This window comes from Mustela nivalis, assembly GCF_964662115.1.
Source record: "Mustela nivalis genome assembly, chromosome: 14".
NCBI classification, from domain to species: Eukaryota; Metazoa; Chordata; class Mammalia; order Carnivora; family Mustelidae; genus Mustela; species Mustela nivalis.
This window is the reverse complement of record NC_139033.1, coordinates 20246234-20267727: the sequence shown is the minus strand read 5'-3', so window position 1 is coordinate 20267727 and position 21494 is coordinate 20246234. Positions and strand designations below refer to the sequence as shown.

The 21494-nt window shown below is 63.7% G+C and overlaps 1 protein-coding gene across 20 annotated transcripts in view; it reads left to right on the top strand.

The window, feature by feature from the left end:
* The window catches only part of NFATC1 (nuclear factor of activated T cells 1), a 97054-nt gene that overhangs the window by 3475 nt on the left and 72085 nt on the right, over positions 1–21494 (top strand). For 8 of the 20 annotated variants that reach the window (XM_082699916.1, XM_082699926.1, XM_082699928.1 and 5 more), the window contains exon 2: positions 9965–11057. In XM_082699916.1, the coding sequence (XP_082556042.1) occupies positions 9965–11057 (1093 nt within the window). Of the gene's footprint in view, positions 1–835; positions 1206–3520; positions 3719–3816; positions 3918–9964; positions 11058–21494 lie in introns of those variants that run through there. The other 12 variants (XM_082699922.1, XM_082699920.1, XM_082699918.1 and 9 more) reach the window with 3 other exon arrangements.

Below are 21494 nucleotides of genomic sequence, written 5' to 3'. Positions count from 1 at the left end.
CTGGGACTGAGCCCTGGGTCTGGATCCTGGTGCTCAGCCTGGGAGAGTTCTGCAGTGGCTGGCGGACGGTAGTGTAAGGAGTCAGGGGACTTCAGCCACCGGTGTTCCAAGGAGGCCTCGGGGCAGGTGGGCGTCTGCGTTGTGGGAAGGCCCAGAGCTCAAAGGGCTGCCGTGGGGCAGCGGCGCAGGGACCGTGGGCAGCCTGTGCCCGCATCAGCAGAGCCCCCCACACCAAGGGGAGCCTCTCCAGCCCCGAGGGGAAACTCCCATCTCCGTGGCACTTCCAGGGCATAGGGTTAGCTGTGGGAGCCGGGAGTGGTACTGGAGGAGGGGCTGCTCCTTCCAAGTGTCGGAGCAGCTTAGAGAGCAAGTCCGGCTGTCCAGGGGAAGGCGCACTGGCCCCTGGCCGGAGGTGCATGCTGTCGACTCCGGCAGCAACCAGGACGCCCTCACCTCACTCCGCGAGAGGCCTGTCCCGTCCCGAGTTTGCTTTCTCCTTGGTCGGCGGCGTCTCTGCACAGATTCGGTGGCTCGGGGCAGCCGGCCCTTTCTCTGGGACTCAGTCTTGATCTTGGCGCCACTTGGGGTGTGCGGGGCGCGGACCGGGGTCCCACCCGCGGGCTCTCGGCCCCGCTCGCCCCCTCCCCCCGCGCCGCGGCACACGTGGACCCCCGGGCGCGGGCGGGGGGCGGGGGACACGAGCGAGCCGCGTGCGCCCGGGCTGCCCCGAGAGTTTATTTAAAACTCGGAAGCCGGCGGCCGGCGAGCGGCTTGTTTATGTCAACCCGGAAACAGCGGGGGGGCGGGGGAGGGGCGCGGGGGCGGGGGCGGGGGAGGGGCGCGGGCGGGAGTCACGTTACCCGGGGACGCGGGGCCCGGCGCCCGGCGCAGCCGAGCCGGGAGCGGCGCGACCACAGGTGCCCCCGGCCAGGGCCGCGACCCAGGCGCCGACCCGGACTCCGACCCGGGTCGACGCAGACCCGGGGCCGGTCCCTGACTAGGCCAGGACCCCGGCCCCGAACCCCAGACCCCGACCTGACCGGGCGGAGACCTTGACCCCAGACCCTGGACCCCGAGCCCCTGCGCGGGCCCCGGCGCCGACCCCGCCGGTCCCAACATGACGGGGCTGGAGGAGGACCAGGAGTTCGACTTCGATTTCCTTTTCGAGTTTAACCAGAGCGACGAAGGTCCCGCCGCCGCCCCAGGTGGGTCCGCGCGGACCGGGAAGGGCATGGGGCGCGGACAAGGGGCGCGGGGCCCTCCAGGTGCTGTGTTTGAGGACGCAGGGCCAGAGGTGTGTGCCCTGAGGGTGCAGGCCCCAGGGGGTGCAGGGTCCCCCAGGGTGGACCATGGAGGTGCAGGGGTGGGGTGGGCAGGACCCTGGGGGTGGAGGATGGAGGGGCGGGTGGCGCCAGGTGAGGAGGTGCAGGCTCCGGCCTAGGGTGCAGGGGTGGGGGTGGGGGTCCGCAATGCAGGATCTGGGGTGCAGGGGCATGGGGGGGCCAGCGGTTGGTGTGCAGGGGCCTGAGGTACAGGGGTGCAGAATTCTGAGGTGCAGGCCCCCTGGAGGCATGCAGGGGTCTGGGCCTGGGGGTACAGGAAAGAGACTGAAGTCAGGAGTGGCTGGCTTGGGGGGGTGCCCTGCCCCCGGGGCACTGGAGAACTAAACGGGGTAGGGCATAGAAGGGAGTCGTGGCTGGGGGGAAAGGCCAGCGCGCAGGCGTGTTGCTCAGCAGCCCATAGTGAGGACTCCGGGCGCCAGAGAGGCCAGGCCCCCCGCCTGTGGGTCACGAGTGTGTGGGGTCTGTCCAGTGGTCCTGCTGGAGGGGTGTCTCCCCCAGGGTGCTGGTGTGCTGCTGACGCCACGGGACACAAATGTCCAAGGCCCTGGACTTGGACGCTGTCGAGGGACAGGTGGTGAGCAGCCACTGCCAGAGGGCAGGGGGCCATGGAGCCCCTCCAGACCTGTCCCTGAGCACCCTCCCACCCCTGGCCCCTCCCAGAAGCCGCAAGTGGAACCAGCCTTCAGGGGCTCAGAGCCTTTGTCTCTTTCATTTTCTTTTCTCTGCAGAAATAACGGTTTCAGTTAAACAAATCAATGAAACCCCCGGCCTTTGGAGTGGGTGCTCTTGAATACGGTTATGAGCCACTGAGTAACCCCAGCCAGCTGGGGGTGGCCTCGGGTGCCTGCGAGGGTGGGTCGGGTTGGGGGCGCCCCTGGCGCCGGCCCCCCGCCTCTCCTTTCTGTCCTGCCCCGTGGCGGGGAGGGTCGGATGATTGTCGAATGTTTTCCATGTCGCTCACCACCCTTTGTTCAAACCTGTAACATCCCGTTCGTTTACAAAAAGTAAAGGTTCCGACCAGGCAGAGGCTGCCTGGGCTTCGCTGTCCGTACCCCCACTTCAGCAGCTGTGGGTATCCAGGCCTTGGGGCGCGGCAGGAGCCCAGGCAGTTGTCTGGAACTGGTCGGGATGGAAGCAGAGAGACGGTCCTGGAGGCCTTCTCGCTGCCCTGCCTGGGTCTCCACCCCCCGTGCTGCTCCCCAGGAGCCGTCCAAAGCTCTTCCTCCCCTCCTCTTAGCCAGAAGCCGGTGTCTGTCGTGAGAGGGACAAGGTGAGGTGTGGGCCGTGCTTGGGACCTCCGTAGGCTGTAACAACTGTCTGAACGGGTCTCCCTCTGCCATCCTGGACCCTGTGGCTTTTGGGGACCGTTCCCATGTCCTCAGAGTTGTTGCCGTGCGAGAAGGCTGCCTTGTACAGGGCACAGGCTTTCTATGGCTCTGTGACTGGGGACTCCCAGAGCGGGGGAGGCCCCACGGCCTCCTTTTGCCTTCCAGAATGTCTGCTCTGAGCCAGTAGCTGACGGTGAGCCGGTGACACTCTCAAGGCTGCCTTTAATCATCTTGGCAAAATCTGTGCCTCAGCCCCAGGCTCCCCGGGGAGCACAGTCCAGTGAGCGCCTCCTGCAGGAAGTCCTCCAGGGTGTGGGCATCTGGGGCCTGTCATTCACCAGGCTGTGGGGAAGGGAGGGCTGCGGCAGCTTGGAGACTGGGCAGAGGTCGCCAGGCAGAGAGAGAAAGGCCTCTTTCCCTTTGTCATGTGTTAGAACTTGCTAGAAAACATTCATTTTTTTAACATATTTTTGTGAGAGATATTTGTGTTTTCTTCCTTCATTTTAATAAGATTATTTTCTCAGAGCAGTTTTAGCTTCACAGCAGAATAGAGAGGAAGATAGAGCACTCCCCCCACCCACTGCCCCGACATTTAACACGGTCCAGAGTGGGGCACCTGTGGACCTCCAGGGACATGTCGTTTTCACCCACGGCCCATGGTGGACACCGGGGCTCACTGGGTGCTGCGCGTGCGTGCGGGCTTTCCCGAGTGCACGGGGTCACGCGTGCCCCGTAACTCTGCGGACGGCCCTGGAGACCGTCCGTGCTCGGCCCGCGCAGCCCCCCTTCCCCTCCAGCTCCCGGCCACCACGGGTCCCCACGGACTCCATGGCTCCGTCTTCCCCACAGCGTCTTAGAGCTGGAGGCCTGGAGGACGTCGCCTCGTCAGACCGGTCCCTGCACTTACGCTACGCGTGCAAGCTTTCGGTGGCTGGCACTCGTTTCTGCTCGGTGCCGAGCGACACCCCGTCGTCTGGGTGGAGCCCCGTGCGTGACCCCCGCCTTCCGAGGGACATGTGGGGTGCTTCCGGGGTCTTGCAGTTATTGGTAAAGTTTTTGTGTGTTTTTTAATTATAATTTTGTAATTAGTAAATATTACATTCGTTATCCCACTGCTGTATTAATCGTTACGTTACCTTCTCCAGCCCGTAACGGCTGGTAGCAGCGGCGTCCCCTCATTTCTGGAATGAGCCTGGATAGAAGTAAGGGAACGCGTGACTCGCACGGAGTCGGGCCATGAAGCAAGGTGGCAGCACGGCCTTACGGGTTCCAGCACGCACGGGGACAGGCACTCTGTCCACGACCATGGGCGTCTGTCACGTCACAATGCCCCCGGGGAGGCGGTGGGGGGGCTCCTGTCACTCCCGCCAGCGTCACAGGGGCGTGTGGTTGCTGCTGCCTCAGAGCCGGGCAGGCGGGGTAGTGGCCGTTCCTGGAGAGAAAGGAGAGTCTTCACAGTAGCTCTCCCAGGCCCGCGGCCCGCCCGAGCATTGTTTGCACTCCCAGGGCTGCCTCGTGTGCCGAGGCCACCGGCCCAGCCCCCCACGGGCAGAAGGCTGGCCAGGCAGAGGGCGTCCCTCTCGGGGGGGGGGGGGGGGGGGACGAGGAGGTCCGGCCCTTCGGTCTCAGGAAATCGCGCTCTTGGCGGTGCGCTGGGAGGCGGGTGTGGCCCTGCTTCCCACCGGGGCTCCCCTGGTCTAAGTTATTTTGGCCCCAGAGCTGCCGGGGCTGTCACCCTGGCAACTCGGGAGGAAGTCGGCCAGGCCTCTGGGCCCGAGCTGGAGCATTCCCCGGCGGCCGAGGAGGCAGGTCTGCAGCCGGGCACCGGGCGGACCCCCAAGCTCGTGCGGAAGGGGGACGTCCCTGGAGGGCCCCGTGTCCCTGAGTCCCTGCTCCGCAGCTTGTGGGCGACGGGAGGTCACCCGGGGTCTCCGGTGCTCCCAGGGTGCGGGCTCTGCGTCCACGCAGCGGTCTCGTGGGGCTCCCTCTGCTTGCGGACGGCTGTCCACTCTCGTCCTGGGGGCCGCGCGGCCTTCACAGTTTCTTGCAGACATTCCGCCCCGCCCCTTGGTTGTTTGTAGGACGTTTTCATTCTGTATCTTTAGCAAAGGAACATTGTAGCTGATAAAGGACTTGGATGTTTTTTAGTTTCTTAAAAGCAGGGAGTGAGAAGGCGGAGGCCCGAGTAGAAAGATTCGTGCAGGTGTCGTCAGGGTCCCCTGCGAGCCACAGGGTGCGGGGGGTGGGGCGCGGGGGACGGGGGGCGGGGGGCGCGGGGGGCGCGTCATCAGGGCCCCCTGCCGCCGCGAGGTGTGCGGGGCACGGGGGGGTGCTGCAGCACACCCCACAAGGCGTGGGCTGCAGGGGCACCGGGCTGGACCCAGGACCTGACAGAGGGCGAGGTGGGCTTGTTTCTGGAACACGCAGGAGCATGTGCTGCTGGGATGAGCCGTTCTCCTGGCCCACGTGCTCCTTCTCCTGGTGGGTTGGTGACACCCCTGGGTTCCTGCATGTCCCCCATGACCACCTGGGCCGCTGACCCGCGTCTCCTGGCTGTGGAGTGTGGACAGCGCCCAGAGGCAGGCGGTGGGCAGGAGTGGGTTTCGGTTTGGTGGCGTTTTGTTTCCACAGTCTAGCAGCTTCTCTGCCCGGTATTGTGTCCTGGGTTCGACCCCAGCAGATGCTGGGCCGGGGCGTCCTGGTCTGTGGGAGACGAGGGGAGCCTGGGCCACTGCGTCTTCCTGTCGCCCTGGGCCCGCAGGGGGCCGGTGTGGGCGCAGACGCTGTTGCCTTCGGTAGGAAGGACATGCGAAATGACAACATTGTCCGGTTCTGAAGTCAATCCTTTCTCACAATGAGACCAAACCCTTCTGACAGCCGGTGCACTGGCTGAGCGGTGGGCCGGCCCGAGTGTGGCGCGCGTCCTCCGCCCGCCGTGGTGTCTCTCCTCGTGTCCCCAGAGAACCTTGCCCAGGGCTTTGCGGCTGCAGGGTGGACATGCGAGAACCAGGAGGCAGGTCTGTCTTCAGAGGGTGAGCCGTGCTTTAGTTCCGGGCTGGCGCTGCAGAGCCTCCGACCGGGCTCTCCGGGACGCTTGCTTGAACCGGGCTGGTTTCTCCCGCGCTCACCTGCGCAGTCATTTCACGGACGGTCCTTGGCCCAAGCCAGGTTCTGAACACGAGGCAGAAAGCGACCCTAATGGGAGCTTTACTGGGTCTTGATGGGACCTGAATCAGCCTGAATATTGTGGGATTGTTAAGAAAGTTGCTGGAAATATCTTCATTGCCGGTAAATGTAGTCCTTTGAAGACTGAAACAGTTGGGATTTGAATTCGGTGTGGCGGTGAGGAAAGCAGGCAGGACAGGGGAGTGCGGGGCAGGGAGAGCCGCACCCAGGGCCCGGGGGTGAGCTGGCACCTCCCCCTGCTTATGTGTTTGTTCCAGAAGAGGGACCTTTATTACCCAGCGGCCCCCAACTCTCTGAGCATTCGTAATGAACCTCAGGCATTGAAGCCTTCCATTTTGTAATTTGTTTAATTAAGGAAAAGTCACGCTTTAGGTGACTCTTTTTTTTAAAATAAAAGATTTATGTTTTTTCTTTTCTCATTGACTTATGGTTACTGACAGACTGGGTTACCTGAAGGCCCTCTTAGGGTATTCTGGGAGTTGGGGGGCCATTCCTGTGCTACAGCCCCTGTCTTCCAGACCCTAAGAGGAGACGGCTCACACACATGCCGGGCGGACCCGCCTCACTCCGCTGTTTCTCCAGAACCCCAAGTCCCCCCGCCCCGCGCCCTGGGCGGTTCAAGCCTCGAGCTCCAGGCGTCCAGGAGCAGGGGCTGAGTCCGACAGGCTGGTGAGGAGGCCCCCAGACCTGCTCTGCTGATGGTAGATTTGTTTTTTAAATCTTGGGATCACCTTCCTGCCAACAAAGTTAGTGCGCTCTCTCTTTCTCTTTCTCTTCTAAGTTAATTTTTTAACTAGTCTTTACTCCCAGTGTGGGCTCAGAATCACAGTCCCGAGGTCAGCGTTGCACACCCTTCCAGCTGGGCCAGCGAGGCGCCCGTCTCTAAAATAAATTGCAGACGCGCATAGCACTGTTTTCACTGGAGCAGGAAATGCGGGGCCTGGTCCATGAAACCTCCTTGGAGGCCCAGACAAGCTGGGAGAGTCCGGGGGCTGGGGAGGCCCGGGAACCCATCACAGGGGCCTCACAGATTCCTCACGGGCGTGGCTTCATGACACACGTTTGTCGCCACAAACATGATGTCTAGAACTCTCCACCACCCTCGCGCCGCACGCTCTGCCCGCCCGTACTTGCGGGTTTCTCTCTGACAGGAAACGCGTTCTTCCCGGGTGCCAGGTCCTCACCCCACGCAGGGCCGAGCGCGAACGCGGGCCCACAGGAAGCTTGTGCACACCAGCCGGGGCGGGCCAGGGCCTGGGGGCCTCCTCCGTCTGGGAGGGTCTGGCAGGGTTTTCCCTGTGGTTGGGATGGTGGCACCTGGAGGTCAGAGGTGCTCAGGGAACAGGCCGGGGGCCACGCCCCGCTGCTGCTCGGAGACCTCCGGGAAGGCACAGCCCCTTGTGCCTGTGGCTCCTCGGGCGCCCCCCACCATCATCCACCCCGACAGCCAAAGGGGAGCCGACAGCACGGCAGGGCGGCACCTCGGTTCTCTCTGGGTGGAGCCCAGAAAGTGCGCGTGGCCAGCCCAGAGGAGGGGCGGCCCGGTGGTGCGTCAGGGGCAGACACAGAGCAGGAGGGGCTGGGGTAGGACCCACATGCTCCCAGGTGCCGGGGACAGGTGACGGCCACAAAGGGGTGTGTGTCCGGCCTGTGCCGGCACGTAGTCGAGGTGTCCCGGCACATGCGGTGGCCCAGAGGGCAGGAGTCTGTGCCGGTCATGAGCCAGATGCCAGGACGGACGGGGACACGGTCCCTGTAACTCAGGCTCGACTGCATGTTGGACATCGTCAAGTTACTGTGGACATCTGCGTTCTGAGACCCTGCCCTATAAGTGTGTAAAACGAACTCACACTGGCTTTACTAACACCATCAGTGTCGGTCCCTCGGTGAGCTCGGTTGTCAGCTTGGCCTGTGGCTCCTGCGCCGCAGACTGTGGACGCCTGCGGGTGTGTGTGAGCCGGGCCCGGACGCACGTGTGTGCTTGTGCGCAAACGCAGCGTGCGGAGATGCGCTTGGGTGTGGAAGTGTGTTGTGTCTGGTACAGGCAAAGCTGTGCAGGACACACTCACACGCGAAAGGAGCCGCCTGGTGGATGGAGTCTCCCCGACGGCTTCACGGAGGGAGCGCTGCCTGGCGTTCACAGCCCTGCGCTCCTGATGGGTCCTGTGTGCCGGGCAGACCGTCCGTGGACCAGCCTGCCTTCTACGGGGCTGGCCCCCCGCGCCCCCCCTCTGCCCAGGTCCCTCTGGGTCCTCCTGGACGACACCCCACCAGGCCACTGGGCCGCAGTCTGGCCGGTGTGGTGTGGAAGGCCATGCGCCCTGGTGATGCCTGTGGCCCCCAGGCCACCTCTTCCTGAGGAATGTTGTCTGTGAAGCATCTTTCCTGGGTTTTTACCTCCTTGTTTGATTTTTGCAAGGACTGTCGTTTTAAACTTCAGGTGGCGGTGTCTGTGTTGGGGCCGCCACGATCCAGCAAACATGGGGCAGGGTCTCAGGAAGGCGGCCCCGGGGCCTTCTCTCATGCCCCGTGTCAGGGACCCTGTGCGCCCTGCGGTCCATGGGAGCAGAGGGGGGACCGCGACGGGAGGTGGGCAGTTCGCGGCTGGGTGTGTGAGCGCGCGGTCTCGTCCAGGCACAGGGGTCCTGGACCACTGGAAGCTTCTGGTCTGCTCCCTCTTCCTGAGCAGGGCTCTCCCCGCAGGGCATTTTGGCAGGGACCCTGGTATCTGGTGCCCTCTTGGCAAGGGGGCGCGCCTTGGTGTGCTCCCCGGGCCACCTGTGAGGGGCCTGGAGGAGGAAAGGCCATTTAGGGAATAGCAGACAGGTTTCCCTGGGGGCTTTCCGAGCAGCAGAAGCAAGAACTTCTTGATAGCAGGGACGGCGAGAGCCTGGTAGCCACAAGGAGTGGTCAGGCTCCTCCTGGGAAGAAGTAACAGGAGATGTAGACGCCCCACCGTTCGGGGCAGACTGTTTCTGTCTGTCCGCGGTGCGGTTTGGACCAGTTCTCCCACACCCTTGATGTCCCGCGGTTGGTCACTCGTGAGTCTCTGCTCCCCAGCCCCACAGAAGGGGCCCTGCCCAGAACCGCGTGCCTTCAGGGATGAGTGCTAACCCAGGCCCGTGTCCGGTTTCCTGGGCGCTTCCATTATTTAGAGGCTTGGAACGCTCCCCTCTATGTGCGCGGTAACCAGGTACAAGATGTCATAAAATGTCTTTTCAAATAGGAAATCCAGAAATGTGGTTTTTCTGTTAAAACTTACTAATTACACTAGTAATGATTTTCAAAATGTAGTGTATTGAGGTTATAATTAATACATAATGATTCTTCAATCTAGCTGTGCATCAATGTCCTCTGCTTTTTTTACTTTAAACATGGGTTTTTAGGCCACGAGCTGCCGTCAGAATTTACGCGGGAGAGATCCGGGCATCTGTATTGCTTCCTGATCCCTGAGCGGTCTCTATGGCTACTGGTTAAGGCACCTTGACGGTGATTAGCTTGTTAAGTCTCTTTAAATGTTCAGGTTCCTGTAGCTAAAACCCACCCAGCCACCACCCACCCATCCATCTGTTTAACATATGGGGACATTTTCTGTGCCAGGCACAGTCTTAGGCTCCAGAGACCGCCAGGAAGCAGAGAGGACTAGAGCAGGCAGAGGTTCCCGCCCGCACGGAGCTCGCCCTCTGGTGAAGGGGTCGATTGAGACGACGCTGGGTGTTGAGGGAGGCGGGAGCCAGCAGGATGCCGCGGGCTGTGGGTTGGGGACCGACACCTGGGAGGTGGCCGGGGAAGGCAGCTTCCGGAGAGGGAAGGAGGAGGGGCGGCCCTGTAAAGGCAGGGCCCGTGGGCCCAGGGAAGCCGGCAGAAGCCTGAGGGTGCTGGGAAGGGCCGTGGGTGCCCTTGTGCTGGAGAGCAGAGAAGGGAGGATGGGTCTGGGCCTCGTGGGCCAGGAGGGGGCCCTCGGAGCAGTGCGAGCTGAGTGGCGGCTCACCGCTGTGTCCTGGGGTACAGCCCCGGGCCTGTGCGGTGCCGACAGGCTCGCCAGGCTGTGGGCGTGTTTTCTGATGACCGGCCCCTCACGCCGTCTCTTCTCTGTCCCCTTTCTAGAGCACTATAGCTATGCCTCCCCTGGCGTCAGCTCCGCTCTGCTTCCCGGCTCGGCTCAGCCCTCGCTGCCGGCTCCAGGCCACGACCTGCAGATCTCGGCCCCGGGCGTGCCGGCCACCGCGGCCGGTCAGCCCCCGGGCTATGGGGGGGCCGTGGACAGCGGGCCCTCGAGCTACTTCCTCTCCTCCGGCCACGTCAGGCCCAATGGGGCCCCCGCCCTGGAGAGCCCCCGCATCGAGATCACGTCGTACATGGGGCTGCACCACGGCAACAGCCAGTGTTTCCACGACGTGGAGGTGGAAGACATCCTTCCCGGCTCCAGGCGGCCTCCCTGCACGGCCACCCTGAGTCTGCCCAACCTGGAGGCCTACCGGGACCCCTCCTGCCTGAGCCCCGCCAGCAGCCTGTCCTCCCGCAGCTGCAACTCCGAGGCCTCGTCCTACGAGTCCAACTTCTCGTACCCCTGCGCGTCCCCGCAGACGTCCCCGTGGCAGTCGCCCTGTGTGTCCCCCGAGACCGCGGACCCCGAGGAGGGCTTCCCGCGCGGCCTGGGGGCCTGCGGCTTGCTCGGTTCCCCCCGGCACTCGCCCTCCACCTCGCCCCGCACGAGCGTCACGGAGGAGAGCTGGCTGGGGGCCCGCACGTCCCGGCCCCCGTCCCCCTGCAACAAGAGGAAGTACGGCCTCAACGGCCGGCAGCCGTCCTGCTCGCCGCACCGGTCGCCCACGCCGTCCCCGCGCAGCTCGCCGCGGGTCAGCGTCACCGACGACACGTGGCTGGGCAACAGCACCCAGTACACCAGCTCGGCCATCGTGGCCGCCATCAACGCCCTCAGCACCGACGGCAGCCTGGAGCTGGACGGCGTCCCCGTGAAGGCGCGCAAGACCACCCCGGACCACTGTCCCTCGGTGGCGCTCAAGGTGGAGCCGGCCGGCGAGGACCTGGGCACCACGCCGCCCACGGCCGAGTTCCTGCCCGAGGAGTACCCGTCCTTCCAGCATGTCCGGAAGGGCGCCTTCTGTGACCAGTACCTGTCGGTGCCGCAGCACCCCTACCAGTGGGCCCGGCCCCGGTCCCCGACAGCCTACGGCAGGTGAGCGCGGCCGGTTTCTCGGGTCCGGGGGCGGGGGTCCGGGGGCAGGCCTCGCCTGCTCTGGCTGTGGAGACGCCCTCTGTCCCCGCGGGCGCCCGGCGCCCCACCACCTGCCTGTGTCTGCGTCCAAGCCCCCTTCCCACGAGGACCCCCGGAAGGCCTCGTCCTCACAGAATAGCCTCCTTCAAGGTCCCAGGCCCTCCTCAGGCCGTGTTCCCAGGGCGGGGGGTCGGGCTGCAGTGGGAGAATCCCGGTGGGGCAGGCCTGTCCCCAACAGAGACCGGCACCTCCGTGCACTCGCTGTTTCGAGTTGTTTTTTCTTTTACTAAAACCAAATGACGCTTTCCTGCTTGCGCGTCGGCCTCCACCGCACCCGCTTCCTCCTCCCTCCTAACGGCTGCCGCGGGAGCGTGCAGATGGGGCTCGGCTCGGCGGCTCCCCAGAGCGGCAGGGCCGGCTCCCGCTCCCCGCAGCCGGCAGCACCACACGGTGCCGGTCCCAGGAGACAGGCGCCCGCTCCCTGGCAGTCTGGCGACGAGATGCTCAGCGGTGCTCCCAGCGCAGCTGCCCAGGTTGTTGACGTTCTTCCTGGTGGCGAGCAGGCGGCCGTCCCTCCGCTGGGCCCACTCACTCGGCCGCCGTTTTTATTTTTAACTAAACTGCTTTCCCGACAGGTGGGCCGCTAATGACCCCTGGCAGAATGCTTTCTGCTCTGGGATTTTTATCGGGCACGAACACGCGCCTCACTCGCGGGTGTGCCCCCTCCCCGGGAAGCACAGCTGCTCGCGTGGGGCCCGGCATCCTGGGCTCCGCCGTCGCGTTCCCCGTCGCTCTTCTGCTGGAGGGCCTTCTGGAAGCAGTTCCGGGGAGCGGGGCCCGCGGGTTCCAGCAGCGCGCCCCCTGCGGTGAGGAAGGCCAGCCGGCAGAGTGACGCGGTTGTGCGTGTGGGCGGCTCTGCTGAGAGCCGTGTCAGGGCAAGGGCCTGGGACCCGGCTGCGGCTGCAAGGGGGTCATTGAGCTGTAGGTTCCGGGCAAGCCCAGCTGCACCTTCTGAAAGTCTGTGGCAAAACCCCAGCAGGACACAGACAGTCCCTAGGACACTGAGACGGTCAGCGCCTCCTTTCTAGTGGCGTGTGGTGTAGACGAGGCGCCAGTCAAGAAAAAACGAGGAAGCACGGCTTCCCCTGATTTCTCCTGACTGGTGTTAGATGTGTCCACCTTTCTACCCCAACGTGGGCACAGGTCTCATCGAACAAGCGTATCTCGGCACCGGGCTTTAATGCACGACATGGGAATTTTTAAAAACCTGTTTGGAGGCGCTTAAAAAAATTTAAGTTATGCCCACTGTATTCTCTCTATAATTATTAAGTAAAAATAAGATTATTTCGAAGCTAACTAGCTCGACACCAGGCTCACACGGTGCGGTTCACCACCGCCTGCGTTTTCATGGACCATGAAGGCCACAGTCTCGTGACTCTGGGGCCCTCTCTAGACCCTGCGGTCAGGACTGCAGGTGGACTGGTCTCCAAGGCACAGGGCCGTGTGGCCATGTCGCTCAGCTCCGTGTGTTGGTCTGTGCTCGGGCTGTGGTCACAGCGCCACTGGCCAGTGGCTTCACAACACACGTTGGTTTTCTGGGGTCAGAGGTTTGGGCGCCAGCAGGGAGCAGCTCTTTCTGAGGCTCAGACGGCTACGCCTCTTCTGTGCTCATGTCTTTGCGCACATGTCGCCAGTTTATGAGGATGCCAGCCACTGGACCAGGACCCACCCAGTGACCGCACAAGAATGTGACCTGTGTGCAAACACGGCCACGTTCTGAGGTCCCGGGATGAGGACCCTGAGGCCTGAGTCTTGGGGGACGGAGTTCGGCCCAGAACAGCCGGCATCGCGTCTGCTTGAGGACCGCAGGGTGCCTCTGACCGCGGCCCGCTGCCTGCTCTCCGGAGGCTCACTGGGCCGGGGGCGTCTGCGGGGATCGGGGCTCTGGGCAGGTCACCATGGGTGCAGACCTGCCGAGTCTGACTGCGCCGTGGGGACACGCGCCGCCGCCCTTGTGTTCGGACCTCCAGCAGGGATCGCATGGTCCCCGGGGGCAGATGCTCCCTGGTGGGGTCAGGTGGGGGGAGCGGGCGCCCGACATTCCTGCAAACCAAACCCGTGGAGGCCCCCAGCTCCCCTCAGGAGGCGGGAAGCTGACCTTTCCCCCTGTTTTGGTTCCACATGGAGATGTGTTTCCTGGTCCCTGTTCTGTTCCCTCAGGTCCTGTCAGCTGGCGCCCCGGGGCAGCTGGGGCCAGGGTCAAACAAGAGGTCAGGGCGTTGTCCCCACAGGCGAGGGTGGACCGGCCAGACTTCCTGTCACACTCCCGCCCGCTCCCAGGAGGTCAGCAGGGTCTCCCCGGTGTAGCCCCAGGGCCGCGTTTTGCACGGGTCTAGAATCTGGAACGGGGGATTTGCCACCCGTCTGCCTTTCCTGTTACTGCGTGTGGCTTTAACTCTGTCCTGCCAGGAAAAGGAGCTTTTTAATGAAAAGTGTGCTGCACTGGCCTTTCCCAAGGACTTTGGGTGCTTTGGGGTCTTTTACCTGGCTGGGGGGTTTCTTTCTCCAAACAGCCTTTATGGTGACCCCCCACCCCCCTGCAGAGCGTTCTGATAGGCCCGCAGCAGTCAAAGACGACCCTTCCTCCTGCCTTTGATAAAGTTATGTCGGTGAAGCTAACAATAGTATTTGACATAACTTCATAGTTTTATAGTTTAAATTTCTTGTAGAGTTTAACAGAATGACATATCTGTTCTTAAAACTTGGGAGAGGCACAGAAATCGCAATGACCTGCTAGAGTCCCCCCACCCCCCGAAAACCCAGAATTGTAAGCTGTTTTAAGTTTGTTCAGAGGAGAGGGTCTCTGGGATGAGGTTGCCAGTGGGAACAACCAGCTTCACAGGTCAGCCTTGATACCCCTGCTGGGGCCGCTGGTATGTGTGCAGAGGTGGGGGTGCTGGGGGTGGGGTTGGTGCCGGGGAGAACCACGTGTGCAGAGGTGGGGGCTGGGGAGGGCCGCGTGTGCACCGCCTGCCACGGAAGGCGTGATGTGAGAGGTCTGAGCTCTGAGCAGGTTTTCAGAGCCTTGGGCGACGTTCAGTCTTGGGAGGAACTTCCTTCTGGTTTCTCAGGGTTCACAGCTGACGCCCTGAGAAGGTTCCTTGCGGTGAGTCCTGACTCCCAGCTTGAGATGGGCCTGGGGTCTGCATCCGGTTCGTGGACGCCAGCCACGGGTGGGAGGCTGGGGGGCGTCTGCCCGACCTCTCCGGGGCCTTTCCCTGGATGTGGTCCTTCCTTCTGCTTTTTTTTTTTTTTTTAGTTTTGTTTATTTATTTGACAGACAGAAAACACAAGTAGGCAGAGAGAGGCAGGCAGAGAGAGAGGAGGAAGCAGGCTCCCTGCTGAGCAGAGAGCCCGATGCGGGGCTCGATCCCAGGACCCTGGGATCATGACCTGAGCTGAAGGCAGAGTGAGCCACCCAGGTGCCCCCCTTCCTTCTGCTCTTGATGGGATGTCGCGAGTGTGTGTTCATGGCACAAGAGGAGAGAGGAACTCACGTGCTCGTGCGCTCCTGGAGCGGAGGAAGAGTTTGGATCTTTATGGCTCCCCGGTTGGATTTTGAAGTCAAACCACTGAGACGTGAGCCGCAGGTGGTTCTGCAGGAACTCGGAGCACGGGAGGTGCCGCTGTCCGTCTGACCCACGCCCGTCCTCGTCCTGCTCTGTCTGTCCTGCGCACGGGAGGCCGGGCTGTGCTCGGCGTCCCACGTCCCTGGAGTGTCACGTGTGCCCCACACCGAGGTTTCGCAGACCGTGAGGAGACCTGGCTGGGAGGGAGGACCCGGAGACGCTGTCCCTGACCACAGACAAGTCAGAAATCATTTCTGCTCTGAGGAAAGTGTGTGTGAGGGGTCGTGCACCCCCCGCCCCCACCGCGTGTGCGCTGCCGAGCGTCGGCCCCGGGGGTCACACCGAGTCGGGAGACGGACTGTCCTTGTTGCAGACCAGACCTGCCACGCGAAGTGGGGGACTTGCTTGCCCGTGTTTCCTGGGTGTTTACACGGAGCGCGTTTACAGATCGTGCCGGGGTTTGTTCATCTATAAATTGTTCTGAGCCGTCGTCTGGGAGCTGGGGTTCGAGTCACAGGATTGGGCTGGTTTTCAGTAAAGAAAGCAACTTGCCTCAGGTCCACCTTCTCACGCGGCAGGTGTGGGGTCCGCATGCCGCCCCCACATGGGCTGCTGGGACAGGTGTCCTGAGAGGGTGTGTGCCCCGAGCCCCGGTGTCCCAGTGTGTTTGGCTCAGTGCTGCAAGGGCCCGGGGGGGCGCCTTTCCACCCCACTGGGGGCGGCCCCAGAGCAGCTTCCCCTCGGGAGCGCAGAAGCACGCGCAGAGCTGAGAAGCGTGGAACCGTGCACAGCCTTTCCCGCCCTTGGGGTCAGGGAGGCGGGGGCTCTGCAGCTCTGTCCAGTGGTGGCTTTGCAGGCCGCCGAGGCAGATGGTCCAGCTACTCTCCGGGGCTTGTAAGTCGAAGCGGGCTGTGGCCAGAGCCTGTGACTGGTCGGTAGGCCACCACGGGGTGTGGTCATGTGCAGAGGGGCCGCACGCCGCTGGAAAACGCCGGTTTTCTCCTGGCATCACTGTCCGCGGTGACTATGGCTGTCCGTGGGGCAGGTTTGCTGCGACCGGTGCGCTGCTCCCAGCTCAGAGCCCTGCGGCGCTGTCAGGGGTGAGCACCAGGGCCTGAGAGCCTCGCATGTCCCTCCCCAGGGGCCTGGATGTGGGGGCCAAGGAGCTTGGTGCCGGGGAAGGCGGCTGTTCCTCGAGGGGGAGGAGCTCGAGGCCAGCACAGGCCCCGAGCCCCGCAGTCTCGGAGCCCAGCATCCGAGCCATCTGGGCTATGCCGTGGGTGCCCTGTTGGAGCGGAGGGGACTGAGTGACCGGAGCATTACCGGGCCGCTGTCTTGGAGCCGCTCTGCAGGCTTTACGCCTCCTTCGCGCCCCGTCCTGCGGGAACTTGCAGATTCCAGATTTCTCGGCTTCTGCAAGCAACCTGGAGCGTGCCATCTGCCAAAGGGTACTGGCAGCGCTCGAAGCCCGGGGGGACGGTTGGGGGCGCGCAGGCATCTGCCCCGGGAGCTGAGGGCTGTGGCACATCACAGGGACGGCCGGAACGCCGTCCCCCACAGGCCCAGTCCGCTGTCTCGCTCCATCATGCCTGTGCCCGCCGTGCTCCTCCCTGAACGCCCCCACCCCTGCCGCGTCACAGTCTGGGGGCGGGGGGCGGGCATGCAATGAGGCAGGAACGAGGTTTGGACGCAGAGGCCCCCTCTCTCGGGTGAGGCTGGAACCCCCACCCCGGCCGCCGGCTCCCTCTCGGCGGCTCCGACTGTGTCTGGGCTTCTGGACAAAGGCTCCTTCTCTGTGTCTCACCGAGTCGCCCGCCCAGGTGAAGGCAGGGACCATCTGGATTTGTAGATCTGTGTGTGGGGAGAGGAGGGGTCCGCGTCTCTGGAGGGCAGAGGTGCGGCGGGCCGCGGCCCGGAGGTGTGGACGGGAAGCCCACCCCCACCCGTCTGGGCGCAGGGCAGCCCGCGGGCGGGACGCGGATGGGGGTCACGGGGTCATGGTGGCTCGGAGACGTGTCCTTGCAGTAGAGGTGCTGAGCGAGGGTGCCGTGGGGGTCCCAGAGCGGGATGACGGCCTCTGCCTCCTTGGAGGTCTCCTTGCCCGGATGGGGGCCCTGAAAGCAGGACACCGAGGGACCGCTGAGTCGTCAGAACCGTCCCTGCGCCGAGGCCGTGCTGTCCTCTCTCCCCGTGCTCTCGGTTTGTGGCTGATTATGAGTTGCACTGGTGACGGGACAGACACGGGCCTGGCCGGGCCTCCGGGAGCTGGGGGAAGACAGACAGGGCCTCTCTGGGCTCCCCGCTTCTGAGCCTGCACATGGGGCCCGGGGAGGGGGCATGCAGGGCCAGAGGCCTCCTGGCAGGGTCATGCTATCCCAGGACGGGTCCCTGGCCACGGAGAGGGCTGGGGGCTGGGGGCAGGGAGCGACCCCCGGCTGCAGGGTCTCCCCTTGTCACTCGGGAGCCTGCGGAGGACGGCCTCCCCGGCCTCCCTGGGCCTTTCCTGCCTCCTCCTGGCTGCCGTGTTCCCCGCTGTCGGCCTGTCCTAGGTCCTGCTCAGTGTCACCTTTGGTGGCAGAGCAGAGGGGGCTGTGGGTGAGGCGACAGCCCAGAGAATCCAAGAGTTCCCAGGGCTCCTGGGAGGGACGTCCTCCGGAAGGTCTGTTCCCCACTGCTGGCCCGGCCGCCCCTTCACTGAAGGGAGAGTCTGCTCCTCCCTCGGGCGTTCTGGGGGAAGGCGGGAGGGAGGCGTCCTGGAGGGTGGGCCCCGCGGGGAGGATGAGCCCAGGGAGGGGTGCCTGCCCGCAGCCCCGGGAACTGCTTCTGGGTTGTTGGCCAAGGACTCGTCCCGGGCGGACCCACCTGTTCCCTCAGGACAGGACTCGGGGCCGGGCTCCAGGAAGGTCGACCTCCCGTGTGTGGGAGGCACTTTCTCAGCCCAGAGCTGGGGTTGGAGGTGGGTGGGCTCAGGCCACGCTCCTGTGTGGTCCAGGCACACCCCTGCCCCGCAGCCTCTGTGCCCAGAGCCCCTGCCTGAGGGCCTGAGAACCCGGGATAACCCCTGCTCAAAAGGAGAGGGAAACCAAAACAAACAAGGAGCAGTGAGCAGGCCTCTGGCCTCCAACCCTGAGAAGACGGTGGTGCTACTCTGATAACATCACTTTCCTTCGGTTTCTGATGTCCTTCCTCTGGGCGGGTCTGAGTCTGCTGAGTGCCCAGTTTACAGGCTCGGCTACTTCAGGAAAATAGGACTCATGAAAGCCTTTATAGCTTTCCTCTGAGTGATGAGTCTGTGTGGGCCTGAGGGCTTGGAAACTTCAGAAGTGAAGGGATTTTACTCAAATTGTTGAGGCAGAAGGCTCGCCTCGCCTCTGGGCTCCAGCGGCGGCAGGAAAGCTTGCCCCGAGATTCCGGAACCAGCTGACTTGTGCACAGTTTTCGGACCCCGGGGCCATGGCGTCCCAGGGAATCCAGGAGGGCCGTCAGGCGCCGCGGCTCTAGGCGCTTTCCAGACTGGGCTCCTCACCGGGCCGGCGAGGAGCAGGAGGAAGCAGGGCCTTGGAGACCGGGTTGTGTTTCCAGCTCTCCAAGTAACGTTCTCGGCCGTAGACACTGAAATTCTAGGAAAATGAGAAGCAGAGTGCGCCCCGGCAGCCCCCGGCCCAGTCAGCCGCAGCGGCCGAGATGTTCGCTTTGCCCCGTCCGTGACAACCACACTCCGCTTCCTACTGCAGAAAACCGTGGGCAACACTCATCACAGGGTCCCCTGGCTCACAGCACTTGTCCGCCCCCCCACCCCGCTGTCTCAGCACACGGCCTCGCCGTCCCGCTGTTGTCGCGCGGACAGACGCGCTGCGTGTCTTTCAAACTGGGGACTCGTGTTTAGAGTCACCGGAGCGTGAGCCATCAGGCTCCCTACCCGGCTGGAGTCCCACAGCTGCCCCTGCGGTGTTGCTTGCTGTGCTCGTCTGCCCTGGGAAGCCCTGTTTTGATTTGTTTTTCCTAGTCGGTGCCGAATCTGGGTGTTTGCCGGAATTCTGGCCTCAGGTTTTGGCAAAATGGCGTGTGCACTTCCCTCTGAGGCAGACGTCTGGTGTCCCGCTCGGGCGCCCGTGCTCCCTGTTGAGATGGTGTAGATCGTTAAGTCCTGCCTCGGCCCCGTTAGCCACGGTCTCCCGGCTGCTGGCCAGGGCGGCCGAGCCTGGGCCGGTGTCGTCAGATCACACTGGTTTGGGGCTCCAGGTGCAGACAGTCGCCCACGGCTCAGCGTTTCTCGCAGTGGCCGAGCCCCTAGGGTGCTGGGTCCCCGACGCAGAAACGCTGGAGGGAACGCAGTCACCGCGCGGCGTCTGGCTTTGCCTACGAGCTGGTCACGGAGCGCCCAGGAGGGTCGGCCAGCAGGGCGTTGAGTTCAGCATCCGGGCGAGGCATGGAGCAGGCAGCCCGCGGTGGCCCACGGGGGGGCCTTGCGGGGCACCAGGACAGCCGCTCCGGGGCTCCACCCTGGCCGGGCCAACAGGGGCGGAACGCTAGGTGTTCTCTACTGCAGATCACAGCACGTCGGTGTCAAGGTCGTGCTTTCCTATGCGGAGGGAACACAGAGGTTCAGTAAAAGTTGAAAGGCTTTTCTCGTGGGAAATGGGCTGTGGCAGCGGCTCTGCGGGCAAGGCTGATTCAGACTGGGAGTGCGGGGCCCCTTCTCCCCACAGGAGGCCTCACCCACGCACAGAAGAGGCGCCGGGGAGACTGTGACCCGCTCCCCTTGTGCTGCTCCACGGGCGCCCCAGTACACGGGGCAGGGTCAACTGGGTCCCCCACCTGCAGGGCCCAGAACTCCCGGCGGAAGGGGAGGGTGGGCGGCTGGCGCGGGAGCCCCTACCCCAGGTGGGGAGTGATGCCTTGTCTGGAGCCGCACCCCGCAGGACCTCAGGACTGACTCAGGGTGGGAGGCAGGGGCCCATGGGCGACCCTAGCTCAGTGGCCTCTTCTGGGTGGGGGCGGTGACAGTAGTAACGGGCACAGGGCTTGAACTTCTCTTTCCCAAGCACGAGGATGAGGATTTTAAAAATCAATTTATTTCTTCTATTATTTGGGGGCAGGGGTGGAGGCAAAGGGAGAGACTGAAGGACCCTCCCGTGCTGGCTGCAGACTCTGGCCGGGGCTCGACCTCACAACCAAAGATCCCCCGAGCCGGCCAGGCCACAGGAGCAGGCACTTCCAAAACTCTGGGATTTGTAAGAAATCCAGATTCACAGAAAGTTGCCGAGCTCCCCTCAGCCGCCATCCCCAAGCCCGTCTGCCGTGTGAGTGCCTGGACCCTGGTGGGTTCTGGGGGACAAGAGGGCTCTTGGGTCTCTGCTTTGCTCCTCAGTAACCTTCCGTGCTGCTGAGCGAGGCAGCGTCATGGTCCTCTTCTTATGGGCGTGAGCCATTCCAGAATTCGGGGAAACCACGTGGCTTGTAGGGGCTGCTCGGCTTTTCCTGGAACAGATGCTTCTAGAAGAAAACCCGGGAGTGTGTCCACGGGACGTGCACCTTCGTGGCTGCACACCTCCCAGAGGCCCCTCTGCGCCAGGCCCGGCGGCTGCATCTGGACCCGTTGGCTTTGGGGACAAGAGCGTTGGTGCCTCAAGTTAAGGCAGTTCGGCCGGCTCCTGTCGCCCCACCGAGTGCTCTTCCTGGGTCGCGGGCTGTGAGTTAGTGTTTCACACGGAGTCCCCAAGACCACGTCCCGCTGCCCGAGAAAGCATAAATCGTTACCTGTGAGACTCGCGTGCCCAGTGGGCCGGGAAGGGTGAGTACGGTCTGTGGCGGCGGGTGACCCTAAGGACGCTGGCGGTCAGCCGGGCGGGAGCCAGCTCTTGGGGCCGGGCCGGAGGTTTCATGGCGCTTTGGAGGCATTGCCAAAGTCAGGGGGTGGTCTTGCTCCCGCGGCTTGTATCTACGGAGAAGTGGCATCCGCGAGGTCACCAGGGGCCCCAGTGTCCCCGGCCGCCGTCTGCAGACATGTGGGGAGCCTCGAGTGTGCAGCCTCTTGGACGGAGCCTGCGTCTGGGCTACAGCAGGGACCAGTAGGGCGACCCAGACCGCACTCAGGACCTTTCCCTCTCACAGCGGCCGGCGTGGTGCTGATCAGTGACAGCGGGACGGGTGTCGTGATGTCGTGTCATTTTAACTAAACGCTCAGATGCTGGAGACGTCTTTAGTTTAAGGAAAAGCCGGGGTATCCAGTCCTCCGTGTCGTTTTGTCACAATGTGTCCCTTTCCCCGTGAGAAGGCTCACGCACGCGCTCCCAGCTGTGGAGACGCAGGAGTGGGCACACGTGGGCCACTGCAGACAGCGTCCGTGGTCTGCGGCCCGGGGTTTCCTGATCGCGCTGACTGTGTGGCTTCTGGAAGAGCCACGTCACCTGCAGGGGCTCCGGGTACGCACCGCGCCGGGATGCTCGGCAGACAGCCCGGAGCTGGGCTGAGCCCGCAGCAGATGCTCCTCGGGGGGGGACGCGGGGCCGAGGCTGTGGGGTCCCCCCGTCTCTCCAGGCTCAGGCCTCGCCTCTCAGCCGCTGAATTCACTCGAATCGCCGCTTCCATCGCCTGTCACTGCCCCGTCGGGCCACACACAGGGTGTGCAGACTCCATCCGAGGTCCGAGAGCCCGTCAGCGCCGCGGATGTCATCCTCTGTCACGTTCACGGCACGTGCCCGTCACCCAAACTTTCGGGACTGGTTGCCGCCCTCCCTTCGGCTCTTTCTTTCTCAGGAGGTGGATG